General features: G+C 46.9%; 1 protein-coding gene across 4 annotated transcripts in view; it reads left to right on the forward strand.

Annotated features, from left to right (window-relative positions):
• Positions 1 to 17989, forward strand: part of HTR3B (5-hydroxytryptamine receptor 3B) — a 48514-nt gene extending 30525 nt beyond the window's left edge. For 3 of the 4 annotated variants that reach the window (XM_047692384.1, XM_047692383.1, XM_047692385.1), the window contains 8 exons: positions 3770 to 3814; positions 4142 to 4251; positions 4527 to 4571; positions 4680 to 4849; positions 5388 to 5541; positions 14264 to 14478; positions 14613 to 14795; positions 15953 to 17989. In XM_047692384.1, the coding sequence (XP_047548340.1) occupies positions 3770 to 3814; positions 4142 to 4251; positions 4527 to 4571; positions 4680 to 4849; positions 5388 to 5541; positions 14264 to 14478; positions 14613 to 14795; positions 15953 to 16188 (1158 nt within the window). In that variant the 3' untranslated portion in view covers positions 16189 to 17989. The remainder of the gene's footprint in view (positions 1 to 3769; positions 3815 to 4141; positions 4252 to 4526; positions 4572 to 4679; positions 4850 to 5387; positions 5542 to 14263; positions 14479 to 14612; positions 14796 to 15952) is intronic. The other variant, XM_047692382.1, reaches the window with a different exon arrangement.
• The last annotated feature ends 1343 nt before the right edge of the window (positions 17990 to 19332 follow it).

The raw sequence follows: 19332 nt of genomic DNA on the forward strand, positions 1-19332 counted from the left end.
GGCGTGGAATATACTACTTTTTACTGGAATGTGTTAGACAGTAGTACTGTCTTATTGGATTTGGCAGACTTTCCTCCAGAAATCTGGAAAAATCTCAAATTCCATCCTTCTAGTTTTATCCCTGTCTACTGCCTTAGCCTTATCTCCTCAATACTACAATGAAACCAACCCCTTATTGTCTCCTGTTTCCTCCACTGAATGTCTTTGTCTTCATTCTCCATCTGTAAAATATTATAATCCTTCAAATCTCAGCTCCCAAAAAAGATTTCCCTCAAATCTGCAAGCTGACCGCAATGTCTCCTTCCTTTAAATCCATGGAAGTCTATATATTTCTTAACACACAGAGCTATTTGTTAAAATGTCACATACCCTAGTTTATTAATAAGCTGCCTGAGGGAAGGGCTTGCTTCATGTTCATGTTCATGTTTCCCACAATATGCAGTGTAGCATATCTTACCTCAATGACAGGGATCAATATCTGTCAAGCAATCAATTGATTAAGATAGTCTAATATGCTTTGCAAACATCTCTAGGACATTCAGCAGGGCTAAGCCTAAAGTTCATCGTGGAGTCAAGGCCCGTTTTGAGGGACTTAAGGAAATCATGCACATAATCGGACAGGACACCCGCCGTGGGAATAGATAAGTTGTTGGGTGCATCCGCCGCTGGCAACTTTTGTCTGGAGTGAAGAGCTTCCAGTGCAGTTTCCATCACGGCATCTCGCTTCCGTTATAATGTTTGCCTCCTGTTTTGTTTATATGAAAGACTACAGTCTTGTCTTAGAATTTCTGGGTATTATGAATACCTTAGGGAAATCTGATTATAGAGATAGTCTACTCAACAGTGAAGAGTTGCAATTTGTTTCTATTGAATTTTGTCAATTCCGAATCTCCGCTACCTTTGTATTCCAGTCCATTGACTAGAGCCTCCCAGCCAGACGTTGAGGCATCTGTTTCTATAGTCTTAGGAACTGGGAAAGAGAAATAAGAATGTGCGGGAATTATCTGTATATTTGCTAACTACCAATTTAGATCTAAGTAGACTCCCTCTGTTAGGAAGACTAATGAATTCCAATTCTCTGAAATATCCTTTGCTTTTAACAAGCAAGATGGAAGGTATCTAAAGAAAAAAGAGAGAGAGAAAGAGATACACAGAGGGAAAAGCTGTGAATAATGCCACCAGAGAACCAATTATGTTCACCAGCTGGCAAAGAAAAACTTGTTTCCTTCGACAAAAAAAAAAAAAAAAAAAAATTCAGTTTTAGCCTCAGACTTCTTTTTGACATTGTGTTCTTTAGGGCTGAATGACAAATGCTCCCAGGCACCCCTTAATATATTAGAAAAAAAATTCTTAACACTTGTTACATGTAACATGACAAAACAATGAGCAGGAAGAGAAAAATGAGCTAAGGCATCAACATGGCAGTTAATAAGAATCAACTGGGTAAAATAATAGTCTCCTCAGCCATGACTGAGTCAGTGACACGTTTGTGACCTGGTGTGACAGACATTTAAAAAAAAAAACTGATCAGGACATTTCATTAAATTAAATTTCATTAAATTTTAATTTAATTTAATTTCCTTAAAAGTATATTTGCTATGAAAGAATGGCTACAAGCTATATTTTCCAGTAAGACAAACTACGTTTTGAACCCGGTCTCCCCCTCCCCCAGTTTGTGGGGAACCCTCATCAATGGCAGCTAACCTAGAACTGAGCCCTTTGTGCTTTAACTGGGGAGACAGACCCCACATCTTCCAGTGTCAATAAATCAAAGTCCAGTTCAACAGCATGACAGTTCAGAGCAAGAAAATCAAATCTAACTAAATAATGCTCATTTTAAAAACATGATTTCAGAATGTCTCCGCTGGTAAAACTTGGAAGGAAATGGTGTCTCCTCAAGGTTCATTCATGTTGTAGCATGTGTCAGAATTTCTTTCCCTCTTAAGGCCGCATAGTGTTACTTTGTACGTATAGACCACATTTTGCTTATGTATTCATCTTTGATGGACACTTGGGTTGCTTCCACCCCTTAGCTATTGTGACTAATGGTGCTGTGAACATGGATGTGCAAATAACTGAGTCTCTGCTTTCAGTTCTTTTGGATTTATACCAAAGAATGGAATTGCTAGACCATATGGTAATTCTATTTTTAATTTTTTAGGAACTGCCACTATTTTCCATAGCAGCTGTACCATTTTATATTCCCACCAAGAGTGCACAAGGATTCCAATTCTTTACATCTTCACCAGCACTTATTTTCTGTTTTTGTTTGATTTTGTTTTGTTTTGTTTTGTTTTGTTTTAGTAGCCATCTTAATGAGAGTGAAGTGGTATTTCACTGTGGTTTTGATTTGCATTTCCCTAATGATCAGGGATTGTGTTAGCCAGCTTGGACTGCTGTAACAAGTACCATAGACTCTATTTCTCACAGTTCTAGAGGCTGGGAAGTCCAAGATCAAAGTTCATAATTTGGTCCATAACAGGGATATTGAGCATCATTTCATGTGTGTATTAGCCATTTGCATATCCACTTTGAAGAAATAATCCATTTTGAAGTAGGGTCATTGTTTTGTTTTAATTTGTAGAAATTCTTTATGTATTCTGGATATTAACTCCGGATCAGATATATGATCTGCGGATATTATTTCCATTCTGTGGATTGTCCTTTTACTTCTTGAAGCTGTCCTTTACCTTTAAAGCACGAAAGGTTTTCATTTAGATGAAGTTACTGTTTCTTTGGTTGTAGCGATTATGGTGTCATCCACCGCCCAATTCAAAGTCATGATGATCTCCTTTGTTTTCTTCCTTTTTAGAAACGATTTATTTATTTATTTATTTGAGTCAGAGAGAATGTGCACACATGCAGTTGTGGGGAGGGAGAGAATCCCAAGCAGACTTCCCACTGAGGTTGGAGCCTGGCGTGGGGCTCTGTCCCAGGACCCCAGGATTATGACCTAAACCGAAACCAAGAGTCAGCTGCCCAACAGACTGAGCCAGCCAGGCACCCCTCCTATGTCTTCTTCTAAAGTTTTACAATTTTAGCTCTTACATTTAGGTGTATGGTCCATTTTGAGTTAATGAGTGAATGTTTGTACATGGTATGGGATATTCCTTTTAATTCCTCAGGACATAGCAGTTTTAGAATGCTCTTTGCTAGAGTAGATATGAAAAAATTAGTAAGGCGCAGGTTTTTTTTGTTTGTTATTCTTAGGGGTCTTTTTAAAAAAAATTACTCATTGCCGACATGGGGAAATCACATCTAGATCATCAAAAATACATTTCATTTACATGAAGCTCATTCAGTCTGTTTGATAAGCAGAGAAATCCAAACAGAAGGTAACTTCACAGGAATGGCTGCCAAAAGCAGTTGAGATAACGCTCATTGAAATATTATGAATAATATCTTAATTACAAATGAAAGCTTGGTCTCATCTTTTTAGCCCAGAATTGGCTAGGCTACATGTCATTTTTTAGTTTGATTAATGGCAGAGTAACTAATTAGGGTAGGAAAGGGATTAGCAAATCCTTCAAGATGTCAGATGTAGTCATGGTGCCATTTTGTCATAGATACTATAGTAAAGTTCACAGTGACAGGCATGTGTAAATAAATAGGAACCGAGAATACTCAGATTTGAAGAGTGAAAGCAATACTTTAAAAATCAACATATTGAGTTAGATTTGTTTTTTTCTCTGAATTATCATCGTGTTGAATTGGACTTTCATTTATTGACATTCTAAGATTTGGTACAGATTTTCTCTTTGCCTTGCAGGACGCACAGAACCAAAAATTGAAGACAAGTATATGGTACCACGAGGTAAATGACGTTTCTTTCTGTGCATGCTGGACCCTTGATCTTAACCTGTTGCAAAATATCATTATTCTAAGGAATAGATATTTTCTTTGTGTTTGCAACTTAGCTTCATAGATGTGCAGCAGACCTAATTTATTAGATTTTGTGTAAGATATATGGCCATGGTTTCTGGTTGGGGCACCATCTTTAGGAGCTGGGAGAAAAGTCCTCTCCCCTAACAGTGCCATCAAGCAGATCAGTTGGGTTATTCACCCAAATCCCTCTTCAGTTCTTTGGTGAGACTGACATTGCCCCTTTTTGATAAATTTCTTTTCTGGCCACTCCTTACAGGTTTGGGATGATGAGTTTTTATCCTGGAACCCCAGCATGTTTGATGAGATTAGAGAGATCTCTCTACCTCTAAGTGACATCTGGATGCCTGACATCATCATCAAGGAGCTGTAAGTGTGCTGGGGTATATTTCCATGGGGTTTAACACTACTTGGACTGTTCAGGCCAGTTGCTCTTACTTTCAGTTATTGTTGCTGTTTTTTGGTTTTCATCTTGGAAAGGTGAATTTTGGGAATATTCAAGTTGGAAGTACCATGACTTGATGTCATCTAAGATACAGATTGGATTACAAATGCTTGAGGTTACTCATGGATTATGTCTGTGTTTCAAGAGCACCAAGTGAATTAACTTTTGAGACTCTGATTACTGAGTCCATCTTTGCCAGGGTGAATTATGTCACGGGAAATGTGATTCTTATTTGCACTTCTGGGCGAGTCCTGGGTATCATGGTCACTGCCATCTCATAATCAGTTCTGCCTGTGGATTGAAATGGGGAAGACCCGCTCTGTAACAGCGAGGTCTCTTGTGTTTTACATAGTGTGGACTTCGAAGGATCACCCGACCTTCCATATGTCTATGTGAACTCATCTGGGACCATTAAGAACTCTAAGCCTATCCAGGTGGTCTCTGCGTGCAGTTTAGAAACCTACGCATTTCCGTTTGACATCCAGAACTGCAGCCTGACCTTCAGTAGTGCCCTGCACACAGGTAAACTGGGAGAGGCACAGTCTGCTAGTGGGAGACACACTGCACTGAGTTGGCACACACGGGTAACATTTGGTCGTGCCATCCGCGAGGTCATTTTGTTCTTGCACATCATTGACTCTTTGCAAATCTCAGTGTCTTCTTACCGTCTTTGGCTTCTGTTGTCATCCCGACTAAATCCTGTGCTGTGCCCAGCTCACTGTTGCTGTTGGTTTGGAAATACAATAGTTGACCTCTGCTGCCTCTGAGAAGGTTATAGAAGTCCTAGGACCGGGGCCGGCATTCTATGGATAATGGAATACAAACTGTAAATTCACAGTGGGGTTTCGTTCCTGTTTTTCTTTTGTTTTGTCTTCCTGCTCAAAAGATTTTATTCCACATTGCTATCCCTAATTCCAAATGGTTATACTGAACCCTGTCTCCGTGAGACTGTACATGCAGGGGCAGGAGTAATGGGAAGAATTTGAATGGGGAGTTGGAAAAGTTGGTTGTTATCGAGGCCTCTCTCTGTGGGGAAGTCACTTGCTTCTGTTGTTGTCAGTGCACAACATCAACCTGGCCTTCCTGAGGAGCAGAGGAGACATGAAGCATGACAAGAAGGAATTTTTGAATGACAGTGAGTGGGAGCTTCTCTCTGTGTCCTCAACACACAACATCCTGCAGAGCTGCGCTGGAGAGTCTGCCCAGATTCAGTTTCACGTAAGTCCTCCTCCCTGTCCCTGCTGCCCACTTCTCAGCAGCCCTGGGCCTTCTGTGTTGGGCTGAGGAGTCTCTGCTCTGTTGCTTGTTCTCACTTGTGATCATCTGAGAACAATGACTCTGGTGGCTCTGGACATCCCCCGGCGTGATGGCATTTCCCAGACCAGAGATTCAGCCACAGGCCCTGGACTCCTGCTGCAGATATCCCTTATGTGGGTATAAAAAGATTGGTTTTCAGGCACCAGAACCACCACCATAGCAGGCATCCTCAAGCCTTTCGGTACATACTGACATCCTCATTCCTAACAGCCATGGAGAGGGAAGAAAAGAAACCCCACATACAACAATAACAACAAATTGGGAGAAGACTGTCTCTTCGACATTATTGTCCTGTTTTTAACTGAGTCAATTATTAATTCCAGATACAAATTTATAAAATTATCATTATTAGCCTGACTATCTCGAGCAGTTAGCTAACAAATCACCTGCAGGATCCTTGGAACCTATTGGTGGTTTCTGGACCAGAGAGGACAGCTGCTCTAAAATGACTCAGTGATTACCCAGACTTCTCAGACGCGCCACCAGGGACGCACTTGGCTGCACTATCATGGGGAGGTTTGGTTCGCAGGAGCTTGGGAGGTGGGTGTAGGACAATGAAGCCTGCTGGTTTACACTCCAGAGGCAGCCATTCTCCCTTCCCTGATAAGTGGTTTGCAGCACGATCATGCAGCTGGTAGACCCACGACTCATACCCACTTCTGCTCTTCCACACCAAGTCAGATAGTGGTGGCGGTCGGGTGGGGAGGAGTCCTTCATGCCAGGTAGTGTCTCTGATTGAAAAACAGAGACTACAGACCGGCCAGGATTATACTCAAGATGAATTTTCCTGAAAATAAATCTTTTGAATAAGAGGGAAAGTTCAGACTAGTCTAGGTACTGTGGCTACGCTGGCTAATCATACGCTAAGAGAGGGTGAGATGAGCTATTCTCGAGGGCACAGATGCCCTCCGTTGTTAGTAAGTGTTCTATGTAACCTTCTAGCAAAGCCCTGGTTAAATCAGGGCCTCCTAGAAGTAGCTGTGGTTTGAACCCGACTCCGTATGACTAACTAATCGCAACTCATGCCTTCCCAGTGGTGGGGTTTGGGTGTTTCCCTGTTCTGCTTGGTTTCTAACAAAGCTAGCATTGTGGTTTGTTTGTCCACCTCTTTGTAAGCGAGAGAAAAGGAGGGGAAGAAGAGAAAGCTTTTTTAATTTCAATGAGTTTCTTGGCTAAGAGTAAACACCTCATTAATTTTAAAGATATCAGCCCACAAACATTATTAATGCAGCCCAAATAATGGAGAGCATTAAAGGGAAATGTGAGGGAGCAGCACGCGCAAGGTAGGGCATAGTCACCTAGCAAGCGCGCCGGAGAACGCTGCACACACCATTACCTACGCTGCACGAATGAGACAAACAAAGGCAAGAGACAGGGCAGGTAAACAGGAGTCGTGCACGCGCATGCATGCACACCCACACACACATGCACACACATGCACACACACACACTTTCCATAGAGCAGCCATTACTTGTGGTTACACGTCATCCCGTACCCTGAATATTAGTTTGTCTTCTCAGTAGTGGCCAGAGGTTTTCTACTTGGTAGCTCCATTTTAAATGTGATGAGCAGAGATGTGAAAGATCATTTAAGGAAAGGAGAAGCTTCCCTGCATCTCACGAACAATGACCCCCTCCTCCTCTGCTCTGTTCACCGCCATGCTGCATCTGCACTTACAGAGTGTACGTGGACGCAGGCTAGAGGTGGACCGCGATAGGACTTCCTGCTTGTGGAGCTTTGCCCTGGGTGGAGGCTGAAGTGGGCTATGTGGCAGGGCTGCCTTTCTAGCCTGGCCCTCTAGAACAGAGGAGGGAGGGAACCCTGAGTAGAGTCACAGATCGTGTTTCCTAGGGCAGGGAGCCAGACTCAGCAGCGGGTCCACTGCTCTGAACAGACGTAAAGTAGGTTCAGTGACTATCCCAGTTCTTTATTTCCCTGACCTGTCTCAGCCTCTGTGCCCCCTCCCCCGCCTGCTATGTGTACCGTGGCCAGACTTATGTTCTCTTATTCTCAGTCCTCCTGCTCTGAAGTTAACAACTGACAAGTCCTGGTGTCTTTCAGTAGCCCTTGGGCAATGATGTGAAATTCAGAGCCCGGATTTGTGCCAACATTGGGTCTACTAGGGTCCTAACAGCAAGGGCCATCTCCCTCTTAATCTAATCACGTGCTGTAGCCCTGCCCAGGCTGCCCAGCAAGGGGTTGGAGACAAGTCCGTGTAGGCGGGAGGGAAAATGATCTGTTCTAAACATGTTGTCACTCTGGGCCTGATGTGCTCTGCTTCCATTGGTACTAAATCACATGCTCAGGATGCCTTGTTGGTTCCAGCTAACGGGCAGTCCTTTCTGCTGACTCCAGGACACGGACCGACTCCAGGACATGGGCACTGAGTCAGGCTGCGTTCCACAGGGGACCCAGAACACAGGCCCTTCTGCCTCCGGGGATGTCTGTGTGTGCCTGGCTCCCGGTCCAGCAGCCTTAGGAGGGGATCTTACCTCCAGTATGTTATCGGAGGTGCTGGTTCCCAGAAGCAGCAGGGGAAGCATTTGATTTCTTTATGGCAGCTTTCTGTTTTTTGGGTTTTTTAAGGATGAGGGTAGAAGCGGGAGGACGTAGGAATAAAATGTGAGAATTCATTTTGGATGGAAGAGGGTGGACAGCTGTGGGAACTCCTGGGAGCCCATCGCTCAGATATCCTCACAATGAGCAAAAAGTCCGTGCAGGAAGGAAGTGGGAGCCTTCTGGGGGCTCCTGGAAAAATGCAGAGGGGCATTTGAGAAAGAAAGTTGCCTCCTCTATCCTCTTTCTCTGACATAGTTTTTTTTCCTAGATTAGGGTAATTTTGTTGAGATGTCTATTGAATGCAGTTAATAAACCTGATAGATCGTTCTGAATCCACCAGCGAGCAAGGGAGAGAGTGAAGAAAGAGAATTTAGAGTCCTAGAAGTCTTTCCAGGGTCACTCAAGTGCCCCTGGAATCATGAGCTTTCTGCTCATCCCCCCTGACCCGTGGTCCAGATCCAGGAAGCTCTCACTCCTATGCAAGGACCTCAGTTACATGGCAGTAACTTTCCCGTTCTTTCCGAATTGGGAATGTTGGGAGGGGCGTGGGAGAGGAGGAAGATGGGCTTCTGTATGAAGTCTGGGCGTCAAAAATTCCAACTATGTCATAAAGACGGTCATGCAAACTTGAGTACTGGTAGGTCTGCCATCAAGGAGGCAATTAAAGGCTAACCTTGGGGCCTATTCCATCTCCAAGGAGCTCTCCACACACACATTCTGAATTAGATTGATCTCTTTCATTAACATCAATAGGCTCCAAATACCTTTGTGTACTTATTATTACCTGGCTTTAATGGATAATGAAATTGTGGCATAATATTGCTAACACCTGAAGGGTGTCTAATGGAGAACACGGACTGAAACTAAAGTGCTTTTTCTTCCCTTTCTGTGGAATTTAAAGGCACCAGCTCCTTTAGTCCATTAGAAGTGATGGGCTCTAGGTAGAGCCAGTCCCACGGAGAGCGGTGCCTCACTGAGCAGGTGACATACCTTCCTCCCCAGCATCAGCAGTCAGGTACTGGCTCCAGCATGACCTGCAGAGAGGCAGCCCTCAGAGGACCAACCTCACCCGGAGAGCCCCTGTTTGTTCAAACTCCACACTCCCACCTAATTGGAATTAAAAGTAGCGTTACTCATAGACTCAACTCAGTACAACTCAGCGAACATCTTTTGAGCTCTTATCACGTGCCAGTCTCAGTGGCCCCACTGGGACCACAAGCATGAGTAAAACGGGGCTCCTGGTATCCATCATGGGCCTCAAATGTGGCCCAGGGAGACTTGAAATAATAACCACAAAACTGAGCATTATTTGACACCACGCACCATTGAAGAGTTTGAACACGTGATCCTCGCATGTCTATGTGATTGGTGCTCTGAGTACAAATCATGCAGATGGGTGATTTGGGGGCACAGAGAAGTGAACTCCCCAGTTCTGAGTAACTTGCCCAAGGGGACAGGGTGACTGTGGAGCCTGAACAGTCTGACTCCAGAGACCACAGGCTAATCCTATATGTAGCTGCCACTGCCACACAACTCAACATATATGTTCTAGGGCATTTTGGCGTTCATCACTGCGTGTTACAGGGCAAGTCACCTGTATTTGTTTCCTAAGGCTTCCATAGCAAAGGACCACAAATCGGTGGCTTAAAACAACAGGAATACATTTATTCTCTCACAGTTCTGGAGGCTAGGAATTGGTGTGTCAGCATAATTAGTTCCTCCTGGGAACTCTGAGGGAGAATCGGTTCCATGCCTCTCCCCTAGCTTTTGGCGGCTGCCAGCAATCCTTGGCTTGTAGATGTATTACTCCGATCTCCGCCTCTGTCCTCACATGGCATTCTCCTTTATGCATCTCCTCTCTTCTTCTCATAAGGATACCAGTTATCCTGGGACAAGGGTCCACCCTCTTCTGAACTACTTTGTATCTGCGGTGATCCCATTTCCAAATAAGGTCATTCTTAGCTCCCAGGAAGGACATTCATTCTTGGGCCATTATTGTCCACCACCCTCTGGCCCTCTGGCTCCCCCAAACTCAGGTCCCTCACATGTGTAAAATGCATTTAGCCTATCCCAACATCCTTAGATGTCTTAACGTATTTCAGCACCAACCCTGAGACCAAAATATAATCGAAATATAAACTCAGAAAGTCCCAAATCTCATCATCTAAGTCAGGTACAGACTCTGAGTATGGTCCATTCTGGCACAAACTTCCTTTCCATCTGCAGACTCCAAAACATCCAACCACCAGAGCCCAGTTGCTGATTCCACGGGATGGAGAGGGGAGAAACCTATCCTATTTACTGTACTAATTCCAATATTTTAAAAAGTGCCTGACATTCTGTTCATGCTCAATTAATGTTCTTTGAACAAGAGAATAAAGGGATTTGAGGATCAAACCAGACATGAAAACAAATCATTTCTGAAAACTATGTGATAAAATTTAAAATTTCTTTAGGCTGCACTGGGCTTGTAGAAGAAATTAGTCCATATGTAATATTGCTCCTAAATCAGTCTAAATAAAAAGGAAGGCCCTTTGCTCTTGAAGAAAATCAATAGAGAGTGTCTATATGATTGTATAATCCCAGCACAAGCAGGGGAGACATCTGCCCTGTGTGACAGCCACCTTTGTGGCTACAAGTTTCCCTTCTACATTCAGCTACAAAACATCCTCCAGGAGCAAAATATCCCCCTGACAGAATGGGCTACATGGTTGGCGGGGCCAGGTACAAAGTGAAAATGTGGGGCGCCCTATTCAAAATTACTGGTTTCAAAACGGCACCCCAGCAGAGCATGAAACCAAGCACCGATCCCTTCTAAGTGCTGGCCCCTGTGTAACTTCCCAAGTGGTATGCCCATGACGCCAGCCTGCCTCCAAGCCTCTTGGCTGTGGCCACACCTCTCCCCTGGCACCTTGGGGGTCATGGAGTCTGATAGAACTGGGGTTCCACCTTTGGTTCGGGCCCAGGTTTACGTTCACTCTCTGCAGCAGCCTCTGGTTAGAGAGGAACCGGGTAAACACGTGCTAGTTACACAGGAGCATTATTTGGAGTAAAACAGCCGATCTCAATCATAGCCAAATGCTCAGCAAGCAAAAGTAAGGTGCTTTTTAATTTTTTTTTTTTGAATTTTTAAAAGAGGCTTTGTTTATTTTGCGGGAGAGAGACAGAGGAGGGGAAGAGGGAAAGGAGGAGAGAGAATCCCCAGCAGACCCCATGCCCAGCACAGAGCCCGACATGGGGCCCAATCCCATGACACTGAGATCAAGGCTTGAGCTGACACCAAGAATTAGACACTCGACCAACTACACCATCCAGGCTCCCCAGTAAAGTACTTTTTTAAAAAAGGAAAATCAAGACATACAGCCAGGATCACTTAAACTAGCACACATGGGCACTTAGAACTGAGGGGTCCTGGAGCTTGAATCCCTTGCCTCTAAGTCTGGGCTGTTTCTGTTTACCCTCCCCCCGCCGCCCACTTGAACTTCGTTTAGGATGTTGTTCTTACACTTCTCATCCTCTTCTATGAAATCTCTAGGGGAGACTTCCCACTTCTCCCCCACCCCAAGACATCAGGCTTGATCGCCCCACACCGGCCCACATAGCCCAGGCCGGGCCCATCACACAACACCCGCGTGGGCTCCAACCAGTCAGCTCCCTTCTCCCGCCCCCAGCTAACCGCAGCCATCTCTGTCACAGCATGACAAAGACTACCCGAGAGGCCCAGGGTGACGACAGTTCATTTGGTGGTGGTTTTCTTGTTGACTGTGCTTTGGTAGAAACGCGTTTTAACCAAATTATTACAAAGCGTGAGTGTTGCTCTCCTTTAGATATTTGCAGCCAATTGGGCTTAATGTGAAAGACAATAGCCCGATACAGTCCCCCAGATGGCTCTGGCCCACCAGGCTGCACTGAGTTGGGATACACTCCCAGACCCAACGGCTGGGGCTGCCACTGTCTTCTGCAAGGCAGTAGATGTCTGGTCTCGCCCAGCCCAGCTCTTCCCTACCACCTTCTCCTCCATCCCTGGCCTCTGCCTGGGCTCCCTCAGAAGATGGAGATGAGGGAGAAGAGCCCTGAACTCAACTCAGATGTCTGCTCAGACCAAGAGCTCTAGTCAAGAGCTGTGTCAGAGAACACTGGGCTTGGATTCAGATGTGGGGCACTGCCCAGCTTTGCCACTTACTCCACTTACTTCAGGAGCCGAGTTTTATTTTTAAGAATCTAGATTGGGGGGTGTTCTACTACCTGCCAACAAGCTCACAGTGAGAATTAAACACACCACATCATATGCATAAAAGCATCTCACATATTATCTGACACACAGAAAGCATTCAGCTGTTTGGTGGATCAGAGAAATAGAAGATTTCAGCATTATTTTCCCCCCAGATCCAATAGGAAAGGGCTCAGAACATTCATTTGTTCAGTAAACATGAATAAGGTAGGTATTGTTTCTGGCCCCATGAGGAATTTTTCATTGTTGTTGTTTTGCCCTCAAAGTGTCATGGGGAAGCAGTCCTGTTATTCCCTGATGAAAATAGTGTGTGTTCATCAAAGACACTTCTTTTTTTTTTTTTTTTAAGATTTTATTTATTTATTTGACAGAGAGATCACAAGCAGGCAGGTAGGCAGAGAGAGGAGGAAGCAGGCTCCCTGCTGAGTAGAGAGCCCGATGCGGGGCTCGATCCCAGGACCCTGAGATCATGACCTGAGCCGAGGGCAGCGGCTTAACCCACTGAGCCACCCAGGTGCCCCTCAAAGACACTTCTATCACCATCCCAGAGAAGTGAGGTGTACCAAAATGGCAAAAACAGAGCAACATTTTGAGTCTCCAGTTCCCAGCTACAGAACCCAATTAGCAGGTCTGTACACCCAGCCATCCTGCCGGGCACCTGCAGCCGTCCCCCCCACTTACGTCCGCTTCACCCCTTCTCTTCCTGCCCTGTGCCCCTGGACATGAACCTTGGCCTCACTGACCAACGGGAAGAGGGATGGAATGGGAGGAGGTTGGAGAGAGGGGGAGAGTGAGTGGGGTTTGTATCCCTTCATTTTTTCTGCCTGTGGAATCACCACCAGGCTGGCTGTGCCCCAGAGAGGGAGGAAGGGGCCATAGCTCCTTTGTGGTGGTCTCCTCCACCCAGCTTTCTCTCCTCAGATTCTAGTCACATTTCCAGCCCTAAACCCATTCAGGACTCAGGGGAGACACAGCTCACCCAGTCCTCCCAGATATCTGGGGCACTGCCCTCTGCCTGCCCATCCCTTGTCAGCAGTCTCTTCGCCAAACCTTCCTCAGATTCCCCCATTTGGTCCTGCCCAGACTCTGACAGACACACAGGTGCTGAGACGCTCGCATTCCACAGAGGGGGACAGGCTAAGCCAAAAGCAGTACAATATGTTGTATGAGTGGCATAAAAAGGAAGATTTTGGTTTAAGACCTGGATTTAAAACAGTTTCTCACTCGCCAGCTGTGTGAGTTTGAACAAGCAGCTTAATCTCTGCGAACCTCAGTTTCTTTGTCTGTAGAATGGAGATAATAATAACCAGCCTTTCAAATGGGCATAAGGATTGAACAGGACAGGAAACAGAAGACACTTGGGCTGGTGCCTGGCATACAGCAAGCAGCAAATAAATAGACACATCTTATAATTAGTGATGTTAGTTCTGCATAAAAGCTTAAAGGTTTTTTGTGTTTTCTTTTAATTTTTTTTTTAAGATTTTATTTATTTGTTTGACAGAGAGAGATCACAAGTAGATGGGGAGGCAGGCAGAGAGAGAGGAGGAAGCAGGCTCCCTGCTGAGCAGAGAGCCTGATGCGGGACTCGATCCCAGGACCCTGAGATCATGACCTGAGCCGAAGGCAGCAGCTTAACCCACTGAGCCACCCAGGCGCCCAAAAGCTTAAAGGTTTTTTTTCCTGTTTTCTAAACCACAAAATAATCTTTTTCTAAACTACATAACTTTTTCACATTATGCAAACATGTTGGGACATCAGGGAATGTTCTTGACTCTGGGTTCTAGTCCCTCAGCACAGATCCTCTTTTCACCGGATGCCTTGTCCCCGGTCACGTGGTGATTCGCAGGCGCCCACTGGTCTATGTTGTGAGCCTGCTGATTCCCAGCATCTTCCTAATGCTCGTGGATCTGGGGAGCTTCTACCTACCACCCACGTGTCGTGCCAGGATTGTGTTCAAGACCAGTGTGCTGGTGGGCTACACCATCTTCAGGGTCAACATATCTGACGAGATGCCCAGGAGTGCACTGAGCACCCCTCTGATTGGTAAGCAGCCCTGGGGACACCAGACACCCATCTTCCGTGACTCCTGTCACAGATCTGATGTTGCACTTCAGATCAGGGGAGGGAGAGGCCCTAGACACTGTGGCTGCTTATACCTCTCTGGTTCCTTCCCTCAGGGGTCTTCTTCGTGGTCTGCATGGCCTTCCTGGTTATCAGCTTATTTAAGTCCATCCTGTTGGTCAGATTCCTTCATGATGAGAGGGGCGCCGGGCAGGAACGGCCCCTCTTGTGCCTTCAAGGGGACACCGATGCTGATGAGCCTAGGACAGATCCCAGAGCCCAGCTTGCTGGGGCAACAGGTTTGTGAGAAGCCTCGGGGTCCCTACCCTGTCCTGCTTGATCACTGTCTGCACTGGTGGAGCACCAGGCCATGTGTCCTGCTGTGTGAAAAATCTGGAACACTGGCTTCTTAGCCCCTGTGCCGCACTTGATAGGACCTCTCCGGAGACCTCGCTGACTTTCCAGAAAGCCTCGCTTTAGCTTAGAGGTCAGGCCCTAGTTGATTTTGCTTGGTTTTGTTTGTATTTTCCGCTTTTAGCCAGTCAGCTGGAGCGACTCAGCGACTGACTCTGGAGTAATCGAGTGCCAGTGTGTGCGCACACGGGCCTGTATGTGTTTGGGTCCCCGTTGCTTCATGTGAACAGGTGTGTGGATTATCCCAGGGCTCGCTTCAGCAGCGCATATAGTAACACTGGCACAGTGCAGAGGTTAGTGTGGCCCTGCTCAGGGATGAGAGGCAGACGTGTGAAGCATTCTGTATTTTTACTGTTTACTTGGAAGCTGCTAAAGAGCGTGTATCCTGAAAGTTCTCATCACAAGAAAAAAACGTGTGGCTGTGTGGTGGTGGTGAACTAGACTTATTCTGGTGATCGTTTTGTGTGTGTGTGTGTATGTGTGTAATGCTGTACACCTGAAACATACTATAATATGTAAATAATATCACAATCAAAAATAATCATCCCAGGGGCGTGTGGGTGGCTCAGTTGGTTAGGTGACTACCTTTGGCTCAGGTCATGATCCTGGAGTGCTGGGATCGAGTCCCGCATCGGGCTCCCTGCTTGACGGGAAGTCTGCTTCTCCTGCTGACCTTTCTCCACTTATGCTCATTCTCTCTCTCTCAAATAAATAAATAAAATCTTTAAAAAATAAAAATAAATAAATAAATTAAATCATCCCAGCCCCTAAAGCTCCACCGGAGTCAGTGGAGCTGGCCCCTGGTTCAAGAGGATCGGGGGAGATCTAGCCTGGACAGGCTTCCTGCACCACCCAGCTCTGCCACCTTCTGCAGAGCTTCCTCGAGCAAAGCCCTGCCCCCGGCCCCACCAGCCCAACCCAATCCACCACCCTGTTTCCCCTACAAACCTTCCTTGTAGGATGAGGCCGTCGGCTGCGGTGGGAAGCCCAGAGGGCCTCGGGAGTCCCCAGCTCACCCGGGATGTTTTCCTCTCTCATGCAGAGCCCCCCTTCTGTCAAGAACACCAGGTCCAGCCAGGGACCCTGAAGGAGGTCTGGTTCCAGCTGAGGTCCATCAGCACCTACTTCCAAACCTGGGAGCAGGCGGAGCAGCAGGAGGTTAAGTGGCTGGCCCTCCTGCAGCGTTTTGACCGACTGCTCTTTCAAGCCTACGCCGTCGTGCTGGGACTCTATGCCGTCACCCTGTGCTCCCTGTGGGCGCTGTGGGCCAGCTCGTGAACACGGGAGCCTGCTTGCTCTCAGCACGTGGGGCAGCCTCGAGGGTTTCCACGGGGGTGGAGATGGGGGCACGTGGGTTAACAAGCTCCTCACTTCTTATTGCCTCTTGTCCTTCAGTGAGGAGCTCACAGCTGAGGGGGCACTGTGTGACCCAGGATCAGGCATTCCGGAGGAAAGTGCCCAGACATCTCAAGGTATACGGTGAAAAGGAAGCCTGCCTTCTGATTCTGGTTCGCTCCCCCAGAGTGACCACCACTAGCAGTCTCTTTCAGAACATGCCTAGGTGTGTTGCAGATAATTCTTCACTTGACTTGATTCCCAAGGTCAACCTTGCACAAAGCAGAATGCAAGATTTGCACCATATCCCTGTCCTGAAGCCGTTGTTCCCACTGTCTCCCATGAGCACCTCTCCCCCTGCACCCCATCACCTGCTGGAGGGAAGCCGGTACCAACCTCTCAGACCGAATCAACACGTGTAAGGCACGGCGCAGGGGGTAGGCTTCCTGCATGGCCCTTGGCCTGCATGGCCATTATAATCCACTGTCCTTGTATTTGTCAGCTCGGGCTGCCATAACAAAACACCACAGGCTCTGACGCTTAAACAGAAATGTCTTTTCTCCCCACTGAGATCAAAGTGTCAGCAGAGTTGATTTCTTCTGAGGCCTCTGTCCTTGGCCCACAGCTGGCTGCCTTATCCCCGTGTCCTCAGGTGGCTTTCCCTTTGCACGTGTCCGTATCTGTATCCGCATTCCTCCTCTTATGAGGACACCAACTCTGTTGGATTAAGGCCCACATTAACAACCTCATTTAACCCGAACCACCTCTTTAAGGGCCCTACTCCAGATACACATTCTGAGGCACTGGGGGCTTAGGACTTCAATGTGAATTTGGGGCAGGTCACGCAATTCAGCCCATGCTATTCTCATAACTGTGGACACTTGGCCAGTCCAAAATCTGCAGGTAGGCTGGGACCCAGGGAATAGTTGCAGTTTGAGTCCAAAGCAGAGGCGTCCTGTCTGCTGGCCAAATTCCCAGCTTATTCCAGGAAGCCAGTGTTTTACTCTTGAGGCTTTCAACTGATTGGATGAGGCCTACCCACATTCTGGAAGGGAATCTGCTTTACCAATGTCTACTGATTTAAATGCTAATCTTGTGTAAAAAAAAAAAAAAATACCTTCACAGAAGCATCTAGAATAATGTTTGATCAAATATCTGGGTCCTGTGGCCCACCCAAGTCCACACGCAAAACTAGCCCTCACAGTCCCTGTGGCCCCATAGCTTCCCATCTATGCCGACAGTTGCTTGTTAAGACAGAAGACCCCTGGTCACCAGGCACTCGCATAACTCATCAGCTTCTGGCTCTTACTCTCCAGTAGCCAAATCTGTACTGACCAGCTTACCTTACAGCAGTTCCCGGGGCCCCCTCACCTAAAGGTTAGAGTTCAAGTCTTCCACAAGTTTTCCTTCCTCTCATTTTGACTTTCTTCCTTTTACATCACTTTTTTTTTTAAATGGAGGCTTTGTCTGGCCAAGCTCACCTGCTTGCCATTCTGTCCAAGCCTCCACAGCTAGCTGACATAGTCTTTTGCGTCACCAAATCTGTGTGCCACTCTAAGGACCCTGCTCAAAACGGCCTTCCCGCACAGTCATCCTGTGACTCTATCTCCTTCTCTATCTTCAGTTTTACCTTATCCTTTAGCCTTCCTCCTTTGAATGTTTTATGGCTTCCTGTGCATGAGTGTGTATGTATGTGTGTGGGGTATGTACGTAGGTGTGTGTGTTGTGGGTGTGTTTGTAGTGTGTGTGTGTTGGGTGCATTTGTACATCTGAGTACACGTGTAGGGTATGTATGTAGGGGTGTGTGTATGTAGGTGTGGGGGTACATGTGTATGTGTGTACATGTGTGTGTACGTAGGTGTGTGTATGTAGATGTATGTGTGATGTGGGGTACACGTGTGTGTTGTAGGTGTGGGGGCGCATTGTATATGTGTACATGTGTATACATGTGTGTACGTAAGTGTGTGTGTTGTGGGGCATGTATGTGTGTAGGCGCATCACTTGTCACACAGACCACAGACTCCTAGAGGAGTCCCCTGTTGGCTGCTTCTCTTCTCTCTGCCATGTCTGCACAGGTCCGCACAGAGCTCTGCTCCTGGCAACCCTGCAGTGATGACCGCAGAGCGGCTCATCCCAGCTCACTGCTGCTGTTGGGCACGTCTCTAGTGTGTTCTCCCAGGCCTGAGGCGAGAGTCTACCCAAGGTCAGACTCCCGGTGCTCCAGCCCTGCTCTGCCCACCGTCGGGGCAGCCATCGGGAGCTTGTGGACCCCAGGAGGCTGAGTGAGAATCAGCCCTCCTAATGCTAGGAGCAGAGGACACAAAAGTCCAAAGCTGTTTGCTAGGAACTTTTTGCAACACTAAAATTGCCTTTTAAAAAATCTGCCCCCCCATCCCCCTAAAGAAAAAGAATTTAAATTCTAACAGCCTTTACCTGCATCCTCCCTCTCTCATTACCTCCCAGTTAGTGCTCAGCGCCAATTGTCCATGAAATTCCGCTGCTGCTGTTAATGAAATGAGGAGTGTAAGAAGTTTGTGAACAGGAAGTGTCCATGCAAACCTCCACCTGTTTCCCTACTCACTTCCTCCTTTCTACCCCCGGCCACCTCTGTCTCCCACCGCTCAGTTAGCCTCTCCAGTGACCCCCTAGATCTCTCTGCACGTCCTCAGTTATTATAGGGGAAAGGCCTGCCGTGGACTCCCCGCTACAGAGCCTCCTTCCTGTCCAGCTGTCCTTGGAGAAAGCACCTGGCTGGGGTCCTGGCAGCATCACTATCTGGCCAGGGGACCTTGAGCTTCAACTACCCTGTCTGGCGTTAGGGTCGCTCATACTTACTCCACCAAATCGCACAACGCTGAGGGTCAGAATGAAGCCGTGTATTTAGCAGTACTCTGAAAAGTAGGTAATACAACACAAAATAAAAATAGGACCTCCTGGGACGCCTGGGTGGCTCAGTTGGTTAAGCAGCTGCCTTCGGCTCAGGTCATGATCCGTGTCCTGGGATCGAGTCCCACATTGGGCTCCTTGCTTGGCAGGGAGCCTGCTTCTCCCTCTGCCTCTGCCTGCCATTCTGTCTGCCTGTGCTCG

Source organism: Lutra lutra, chromosome 10, assembly GCF_902655055.1.
Source record: "Lutra lutra chromosome 10, mLutLut1.2, whole genome shotgun sequence".
In the NCBI taxonomy this organism is placed as follows: domain Eukaryota; kingdom Metazoa; phylum Chordata; class Mammalia; order Carnivora; family Mustelidae; genus Lutra; species Lutra lutra.